The sequence below is a fragment of the Orbilia oligospora genome (assembly GCF_000225545.1).
Source record: "Orbilia oligospora ATCC 24927 unplaced genomic scaffold scaffold00112, whole genome shotgun sequence".
Classification (NCBI taxonomy): domain Eukaryota; kingdom Fungi; phylum Ascomycota; class Orbiliomycetes; order Orbiliales; family Orbiliaceae; genus Orbilia; species Orbilia oligospora.
In genome coordinates this window covers 28,612-38,596 of record NW_011645669.1, presented here as the reverse complement: position 1 = coordinate 38,596, position 9,985 = coordinate 28,612, and the positions used below count along the sequence as shown (strand labels likewise).

The 9,985-nt window shown below is 46.7% G+C and overlaps 2 protein-coding genes across 2 annotated transcripts; both read left to right on the top strand.

Annotated features, from left to right (window-relative positions):
* Nucleotides 1–739: 739 nt before the first annotated feature.
* AOL_s00112g13 (uncharacterized protein) lies at nucleotides 740–1,234 on the top strand (the record flags this gene model as incomplete). The annotated part of the gene is made up of 1 exon (XM_011127043.1): nucleotides 740–1,234. One exon carries the CDS (start codon nucleotides 740–742, stop codon nucleotides 1,232–1,234), a length of 495 nt encoding a protein of 164 aa, XP_011125345.1.
* A 6,349-nt stretch (nucleotides 1,235–7,583) lies between these two features.
* AOL_s00112g12 (uncharacterized protein) lies at nucleotides 7,584–9,482 on the top strand (the record flags this gene model as incomplete). Its single annotated transcript, XM_011127042.1, has 1 exon — nucleotides 7,584–9,482. The coding sequence occupies one exon, from the start codon at nucleotides 7,584–7,586 to the stop codon at nucleotides 9,480–9,482; it is 1,899 nt and encodes a 632-aa protein (XP_011125344.1).
* Nucleotides 9,483–9,985: the final 503 nt, after the last annotated feature.

The window sequence follows — 9,985 nt, the reverse complement described above, 5'->3', positions numbered from 1 at the left end:
TGCTGAAAGTCGTCCGAGCTGGATTCGGGTGATGGCCAGCCAGCCAGCCATTTCTTTTTTTTTTTCCTTTTCAAAATAGATACATTCGGTTGCATATGTGAAGTACCAGCTTGGAGAGTCTTCGTTCCAAACACTGATCGCCCTTCAACCACGTTTTTGCGGGGATTTATAGTAAGCGATTCTATATCACATGAGTATCGCGAGATTGTCACGATTACATTCATGCATTCCTCAATTCGGTATTTTCGAGATTTGACTGTAGCTATAGCTATAGCTATGGTTATAAAATATATGTTAAATTAAACCCAGCCACGGTTTCCCCCGCTATTGAAGCCCGTGTCTTGAATAATTATAACAATTTGGGAGGGAAGGTGAGTAGGCGGGCGCCGCGGGCTGTGCCGTCGTCAAAGTTGGGGTTCGAGTCTACAAAGCTGGAGTATATAAAGATAATGGGAGCATCAATTATCAATCAAATATCTGTTTATAAAATTAAAATTTATATTACGTTTAATTAAAATCAAGGTATTGAACAGCAGACTATACCTAGAAGATAAACATTCTTTGAAAAGACCTGCTTACGTTCGCAGAACGATAAATAAACATCTACAAGCCGGTGAGTGTGGAATATAAATCTGATGAATAAGTAAGTAAGTATTTACCATGGATCTATAGCTGACAAGAAAACCACTTCCCCAAAAGTCCCAGAAGGCCCAAAAGGGAATCCAGATTAGAACCCAACATGGAAAGAAGACTCCCCCCATCACCCTACAAACTCATAACATGGAAACACTCAACCGCATCCTGGGCATCCACCTTCTCCCAGCACATGTTCGACTGTATAAACGACCCAATGGGAAAAGGCTTCGAAGGCACCCTGCAATACTTTCCAGACTACTGTATCGAACTTCGAGAACACATCACCAAAATCATCGATGAAATCAATTCACACCCATCTCTACTTGGCACGGGGTGTAAATATTACCCTATAAAAATCAATGCTGTAGACGGGTCTGGAAGGTCTATGGACCCGGGAAATGGGAAAGCGAGGGCTTGGGTATTGCTTAAACTGGCGAATATGTATGATATATTTCGGGAGGCGGGAGGCAAGGGATATGAGAAGAGCGAAGCTGAGGAGTTACGGATAGCGAAAGAGGGTGGTGATGCCCTACCGGGGTATAGCGAAGGAGAGGGTTCGAATTATGCATCATTGTTCCAACGACCCTCGAAGAATTGATCGTAAGAACTTGGTTTTTGTTCCTAGAAACATACTTCCTTCGCTTTGCTTGATGGTTAATGAATTCAGGTATTTACGTCCGGGGGTGCATTGATATATAAAATTCAATTTGATGTGTCGGTTCTTTTCTTGTACTTCGTTTTGGAAGTGGTAATTTTGAATGTCATGTTTTATGGGCGTCCATCACGATAGTGTAAGCTATAAGCAGAGCATAAAGACATATCCATTCAGGCAAGGGCGCCGGTTCGTCTCCATGCAGGGTCACAGGAATTCCTGTGGAACCATAAGAGAACACTTCCAGCCATTCGCAGTACTTCCGTATCTTCAAAGTAGGTGATCATTGCCAGGGCCGTCATTGCATGGTCATACTGCGAGTGCCCTTACTCCATGTTCCCCAGTTTCGTCCGTGTTACATTACATGCACAGCACAGCTAGGAGCTAAAATACTAGTTCGGACTGAATTACCAAAGCAAGCTTCGGTCCAACTTGTTAAACTATGATCCTATAATATTATGTTGCAAAACTTTGGTGATTGGGAAATGTTTGTTTTGTTGGACGTTGGAAGTCATAGCGGATTCGTCTGTAGTTCTACTGGGAGACCCAGTTATCGATAGTTCAGGGTCGAGAAACACCGTCTTTGGTATAGAGGAGTCGCTGACTAAACCGGTTCTGGGATGTTGTATTGGCCCGTTTGTTAAGCTGGCTTATGCATCAACTGCGTTGAAGTCATGCACTATCACCATAATCAATCTAGACGAGTTGGAGCTGTTCCTGATATTCAACCGGATACAGTCTAGGAGGTATTCTGGCAACCTCGTATATACGTATACCTTCACGTGATTGTCACCAGCTAGCTGCAGCTTGTGCCTTTGAGGAAGTAATTTTGAGGACGGCTTTGTTGCAGGTGGTCATATTGAGTAAGAAAATGAAGAGACGAAAACAGTCGGAGGCCTTGGGTTCAATCTGGCACATCTTCCTGTTAGGCGAAAATAAAAATAAAAAATATAACCAATTGCATATTACCTTGCTCTCGATTCGAGTGCCGAACCTTGCAGCCATGCATCCTGTTGCATGTTGGTGAGGAATGATCATCAAGAAGACATTCTCACTAGGGATTGTATTCCGTACCAATCTGGTTGCAAAGGAGCTGGCTCCGAGACGACATGGAGCTTGCCAGCAGCTAACAGGAAGCTTGAGCCGCAGCATGAACCCCGGGATTTTCAAAGGGGTATTACGTTTTGAAAGGATGTTGCCTTTGCAAGCCGAACTGACGGAATCTCCCTGAAGACCCTCACCTATAAGCACGTTATCGGCAAACCTATCGATTTAATTCCCTCGAGAAGAAAAGACATGTGGCACCAAATGCAACTCGTTTTCTTCGAGGACCCTAAGCTGCTTCATAGTAGCCCAATGGACAGGGGATATGAAGGTGAGAAAGACAAGACGATCAAGTGGGAAGGGGAAAAGGAAAAACCCTGCAATGAAGCTGGGGAGCCAGTCGCTGGGATGGCTCAAGCGAGTCCACTTGATTGGTCTCTGGGAACGCCACTGGACGCCAATTTCTCGAATAGATTGAGTAGATTGCTGGGAGCTGGCACGGCCGACGGTTGGTTTTATTGGATGGAATTTACCATGCACAAGGTTTTGCAGCAGGGTGGACTGCGAAAAGGAAGGTGGGGACCTGTGCATTGGGGAAAATGCTCATGGTGGGGGCACCTCGTCGAAAGCTTCTCCTCGACAGCATTTATCTCATGTGGATTATTAACGTATTCATCAATGCAATGAAGAAGTGGGTTCGGTTATTTGGGCCAACGGTGATTCGTGCAGAATCGTGCTTGAGATTTGCAGTTTTTTTTCTCTTTTCTGCAATTCTGAATAACGAGGAAGAGGGGGAAAAAAGGTCACCCGGCGGCTCCGTGACTCGCGCACATGGCAAAAAATGAATTTCGAGGGGTCGCAGACGTACGAAAAAAAAAAAAGTCGATCGATTATTCGTCGTCGGGATATGCGTCCAGCATCAGGAAATGAAGGATGCCTTGTTTGGGTCCTGATAAAGCAATAGAATTGCCCATTATACCTGTTGACATATATTGCTCCCCTTCCGCCAGCAGGATTTTGGAAAGAATCCGATGCATAGCATGGAGCCGTTATGTAGCCTCGATGTAGGGTTCGAGGTTCAAACTGTTTAGGACTGGGGTTGGAGATTTGACGATGGCTGTGAGAAGGGCATGGGGAATTTTCCTGCCTGCAGATGCATGATCTCTGCCCCATGGCCAACTTGAACTTGTCGAAATGGATTCGAGACCAAAAGTGGATCAGGATACAAGTCTATATCGCTCGGCAGAGGTTGGCTCACGCTGGTTCCGAGATTTGGTCGTGGCTAGACCTCGGGAAGTGCGACATCGAGCCAAAACGGTCCTGAACAGAGGCTTTTTGATAAGCAGTGAGAGCCTTTGCTCATGCGACACCTTCCTTGTATCAGAGCAGATACAACTTTGATATCTGATATGAAGTGCCGTTATCAGTCAGGTATCCCACTAGCACGAATTACCTACTGGATACTTAATTTCGCGGCGGAATAACACCCTGTCGAGGTTGGGTCGAGACAGAGAGTCTCTGTCGGGATCTTACTCCTGGGTGGGTTCTTCCTTGGAAATTTGCATATTTATCCGCCACCGTGCCAGACGTAGGTACACGTACTGTACCTCCACGCCCGTATCGCGAATGAGGAGGCCGGCTCGACATCATTATGTCTTCACAATAACGTCCACTCCCGTCCATCGTTTTTGACAGCGGCTTGCGGCTAAAGGGATGGGACAAGACCTCAATCTATTGACCGGGATGTATCGGTGTCGATGTCGAACCAAAAAGAAGTAAATGCCACCTGGAAGCGAAAAGCCAAAAGACGATCCAGACCGGGATGAACTAAAACAAAAAAATGCAAAAAGGATGGCGTCGCCGATAGGACTCGAACCTATGCCCGCGAACGGAATTGATATCAAGAGAGAACGAATGTCTTTCTAGTCAATCGCCTTAACCACTCGGCCACAGCGACTTTCATGTCGAGATGATCTGGAGATGTTTATACAAAGCAACTGGTTTGGGTGTTGGGTGTTGCGAAAGACGGCCGATCTGAGGCCTCCTTTCTGTGTGACAAGATGGGCGAAACTGAAACCTCAGCAAACAACCAGAACCAACGAGACCAACGGAATAAATGCACGGCTATGATGAGAAAAGAAGAAAACCTAGTCGATATCGAAGCATCGTGAAACATATCTGTGGTATGTATTGCATGTGTACTTACTCAAGAAGTATGTGTCCGTCCATGCTGGTGATTGCCATGCTCATTGGTACACACCTGCGCAGCGCTCGAACGTATCACGGACGACCATTAGCCGTTGGCGACACTCCCTGAGCCCTTCTTTATAGGTTAACTAGTGAACATGGGGTCCGGCAGTGGATACATATCTGTAAGCTTCCAGACTATCGATGTATGTACCAACCCGGGATGGTTAGCTGCACAGCAGCAGCCTTCACTAGGCGGGTCCCGTCTAAAATGAACGAACGGCCTGCAACTAGCTAAGGTATGTTTCCTTTTTTTCCCTATGGTCTTCCGATGCAAAACTGCCCTGGCTGACGCTGGACTTGGTATATCTAGTTTAAACCGCACGCACCATGAGATAGTTTGGTTTAAACTTGGGGATAACTGAGTAAGTTGGAGCGATAGGATCGTTCCATCTTTCTTCGCCATTGAATGTTGAATTTTGCATTTTGAAGTGCAATCAATGGGATATGTGAAGGCAGATTCGTATGGGATGTCTGCTTATCATCTCAAGACCTCAAAACATCCCGCGCCCGTTTGAACCAATAATGGCCCGCCCTGCCTGCCTGATGCTCAAGCTGCCGTCCTTGAGAACAGCGAGAGGCGAAGTGAGATATCGAAGGGGATGACCAAAAAAGAGAGAATAGAACTGAACAAAAGAAAAGAAAAGAAAAAAGGACCCGAGATGGAAGAGGGAAGCCATATTCCCCCATCTTAGATTCCCTTCCAGCCAGCACACCCACTTGATTAACTGCACCCACCACCATAACCTTGCCCATAGCACTAGTCTGATTGAACGGGCGTCCTGTAGGGACCAGGCCGTTCTCGACATCCACCCCGTTGCTCAGTTCTGCTCTTTCCCTTCGTTTCTCTCCCACTTTCTTTCGGTCCTTCCCTTTGACATCTTTTCCTCCTCTTTACAGTTGGTTTTTCTGAGGTCGTTCATTCTCTTGTCAAATCTTTTGCCCCTCTGTCACGGTATATCAAGCAGCGATTGAATGAGGGGAAAGGGGGGTCAAGTCCCTGAACTGTTTTTCTTCTTCTTGTCCACCACTCTCGATTGGCGCGCGTGTGGACCAGAGCATAAGGTCGCCCGGCCTGCGGTTTTTCTCGCTTCTGGCTTCTGTTAAACTGATCAGCCAGCTTCCCCTTCTTCTTTAACTCGACTACCCTCCCACACATCTCAACGCACTCCACTCTCACACATCTGGTCTTCCCACAGACTCTCCCTCTCTTTCCTCCTCCCCCCCATTGCCTCCCTCCAAAAAAACCCTATCCGCCCACAGAACTTCAAAACGTAGTTTATGGGAATCCGTCTATTCCAGGCCCTTCCTTTTCAAACCAGGACCGTTATTCTTGGGTGGCCATCTCTTCAATATCCTCGGTTATCATTTCCATTTTGTCTAAGACGTATAACGCGCGCGACGTTTTCTAATCAAAGCATCCCCAAGTCGTCCTCCGAAGACGACCAGAAACTCTATTGACCTCAAGCATTTTTTGGCCTTCACGACCTTGCGCTTTGTTCTATTCATATCCAGCATAGTTGACGGGTGCATCGCCTCTTTGCGCTCTTTTTATTTTAATTTTCTATTTCCACGGGTTTAATTTTGGACTTTTCGACCAGCATAGCATATTCACATCAAAGCAAAGGTTGCACAGCATACTCGGTTTTTAGGTCTCATACTAGTTGCATATCTAGAGCGTTTCTTTTTTATATTCTACTTGGATCACACCCCTCCTCATCAGTACGACAACTTTTACAGCCTCCATTTTATCCATATCGCTATTCCTTCACATTTGGTTATTTCTCTAGTTCGCACCAGGAGCCTTCTTGTCCAAAAACAGCCTACCCCAAACAAGAAACTAGCCAACCTCATACCCCTCCATCTTGGGCACAATTTACTTTCCGAGACCCGCAAGATCAAACGGAAACTCTGTTGGGAATACCACCTCGACTCGACCTCACGTACAGGAAATCTCAGAAAGAATAGCACTCTATATAGCAATCCGGACAAGCAAAGGATCTCCCCAAAAACTCAAAATATCAACGCCACATTCTGTTTTACTCGACTGCTTTCGCACACATTTGCTAAAGCTTATATAACGACTTTTGTTTGGGAACGGACTTTGGTGCATAGCGCTGGTTTTCTTTCTTTTTCGTTCGGCAAGAGCAAGAGCTTCAGGGTCCCGCCTTTGGACTTATATCAACCAATATCGTTCACCTCAGTTCAGATTTCACGAGCCAGCTCCAACATTTCTCTTGCTCTCGAGCCTTGGAAATACGCGGAGATTCTTGGTCCCCAAATCTGAGATATTTAGTAGCCTATGAACTGCCAAAGTTCATAGTCCAGCCTTATCCACAGTATTCCTTCGCTTTTAATCCAATTTTTATGTATCATTCATCGATCAGGACATTTTACGCAACTTCTTTCGAAATATTATAGCACACCGACAACGCAACTATAAGCATATTATCACATTCCAAATTGCTAGGGCATTCAACTGCAGTTATTTTTGACTTGCTCCCCACACGCAATTTGAAAAGCGGAGCCTGTTAAGCGCTCCATCGAGTTATTGCATAAGTTTCCGACATTGGGTGTTCCTTGGCGTTTCCCTTTTGGTTTCGATCCTGCCCGACAAGGCGAGCGTATCATTTATAGAACAGAAGTCTACTGTCACTTCGGCATAAACGAATCGGCCGTTTTCTTCTGCATTCATTCGGTGAGCAACTTTCTGCATGCGAGATTCTTGAGGCTCCCACACGGCACGAAAAACGTGGCTGTTCCGTAATTAGTAACTAACGATTTGTTATTGCATTTTGCATGCATAGCTCCTAATAGGTTTTAAAGATATCCGTTTGAAGCTTTGAGTGCTTGATTCAACCGAGAAACCGAGAGAATAAACACCTCTTTCTCGTTGATAACGAGATCAAACGTGGTAGAACTCAATTGGTGTGAGGAAGCAATTGAGCAGAATATATAACATTTTACACACTAATCAATGGCTGCAGTGCTGCACCTCTCAGGAATGTCTGGAAGTTTGAGTGGCACGACTACTCCCTCGTATGAGTTCCATTCTTCGAGGGGCAGGGAGTCTATCAGCTCAGGATCGTCGCAAGCTTCCCCACCTGCCACGGGCCACAGCATGATTTCGCCTTTTCCGTTCGAAAACAGCATATTTTCATCCAGAGGCATTTCCCCAGTACCCGAAGAAGGCGGACTACCCGTGGTCACAGAAGCTCAAGGCGAGCCTCTAAGCAATGGCATGACGGAATCCATTGTTATCATCCTTGGACTTCCCCGACAAATCACGGATAGGGAACTCCGTAGTATCTTCATCTTTGCTAAGGATTTCGTAAACGTTGAGCTTATTCCGGATAGTCCTCTTGATGGTGGATTACCACCTCTTAAACGTTCCGCGGTAGCACGTTTCCGTAGCTACCACTCTGCGCAGGAAGCGAGAGACCATATCAATTCCAAGAGAGGGGAAATCTTCGAGGGTGAAATTTTGCAAGCGACTATTCCAATCAACCAGCCACAGACCATCTTGACTAGCCGGCGGAACACTACCGATAGTGCTTCCCGGCCCGCGTTGCTTTCTGCGTCCGCCGCATCTTCTATCGCCTCGTCAGCTGGGAGGAGTCTCGGGAAGGCACAGGGCATGCAGGCGCCATTCTCGGCTACGGAAGCTATCATCCCTCCTGCCGGATTAATTGGAACACTCCCCCCGAGCCTTGCGACTGCTTCTCTAGGCGGACTTGGTGGTTTGGGTTCTCTACCGAGCTCTAAGTCTTTCGGCAGCAGCTCTAGTGATTATAGCATGGGGCCTAGCCCAGAGTACATTACAGATGCCTTCCCGAATCTCCCAGTGCGAACGCCCGGCTCTGTGGGGACATCTAGTGGGAAAGCTTTGCTCATGGAAAGCGAGCCAGATGCAAATGAGGAATACGATACCCTCTTGAGCGATCATTCTCGTTATCTTTACAATAACTCTTCAGCACTAGCCTCTGAACCAGGCCTCTCAGCAATGCAAAAGCCAAGAAGGTCGACAAATCCCGCCTCGATGGCGAGTCGATTCTCCCAGCTCTCGCTCAATACAAACAACTTGCCCCCTCTTGCTGGACCTATGATGGGATCCCCTGCAGCTATGGCCCCTGGGAACGCTAGCGCCCTTACTTCGCCGATTTCAATACCAATGTCCGCAACAACAGCCACACCGATGCAGCCATACCAGAGGGTTCTTCCCGCCGCCAATCCTGCGGACCAAAATCCACCTTGCAATACGCTTTACGTTGGAAACTTGCCAGCGAACACATCGGAGGACGAACTCAAAGCATTATTCTCCCGTCAACGTGGTTACAAGAGGCTCTGCTTCAGAACGAAGGCGAATGGTCCTATGTGTTTTGTCGAGTTTGAGGACGTTGCATACGCTACTCGTGCACTTACAGAATTGTATGGCCGTGGTCTCTCCAACAGTGTCAAAGGCGGTATCAGATTAAGTTTCTCCAAAAACCCTCTTGGTGTCCGATCAAACCAAAACCCGGCGAATCTCCAATCTCCAACGACACCCGCGGCTGGAGGCGGAGCCGGCGCTAACGGCTTGTTCTCAACGGCCATGCATGCGCCACCGGGCCTTCCACATCCCGGTGTAACCCCAGCTGCAGTAGTGCGATCGAACCCCATGGATGCAATCCCTCCACCCCTAGCCCCACTTGCAACCGCAATCCCACCAAGGGATCCTGCCTACGCGGCTGCTACACCCGGGGGTCTTGCATACCGAGAGTCAATGCTAGCGTCGCCAATCAGCTATAATGCTACGACACAGTCAGCATTGGGGTTCACGCCTGTAACCTCAAGCTCATCAGCAAATGCATTTGCGACACCAATTGCACCCCCCAACATACCTGGTTTTCTAGTCGGCAAATAGCATTAACGATATTGGGAGTCTCAAATACTGGAAACTTTTTTATTACCATCCATCAATTCGGGGTTTCGGGAACAACATATACATTTAAACGGATACAAAACATAACCCCGCGTGTCTTGATAATATGGGTGCATAAGGAAATGCTGTTTTTCTTTTTTCTTCTTTCTGTTTCGTGCTTAATCTTTTATTCTTCACCGCCTTAGGGATTTTTCTCGCCTTTGATATTCAAACTCCACACGATCACCTCCTTATTTTATATGGAACTCAAGACCTTATACACACATTTAGACTTGGTGTTCTTTGATTTTTGCTCCCACCTTTTGTATTGGATCATTCACATTCTACTTCTAACCACACCTCTTGCTCTCCCATTCACCAATCATTGAAAGAGATTCAAGTCTCAATACCACAGCTCCCTTATTTTACTTTTTGTTAATCTGTTTATTTCCGTCTAGCATGTTTAGGGTCCTGTGATGCTGCGTTTGTGATTCCCTTTGAAGTAA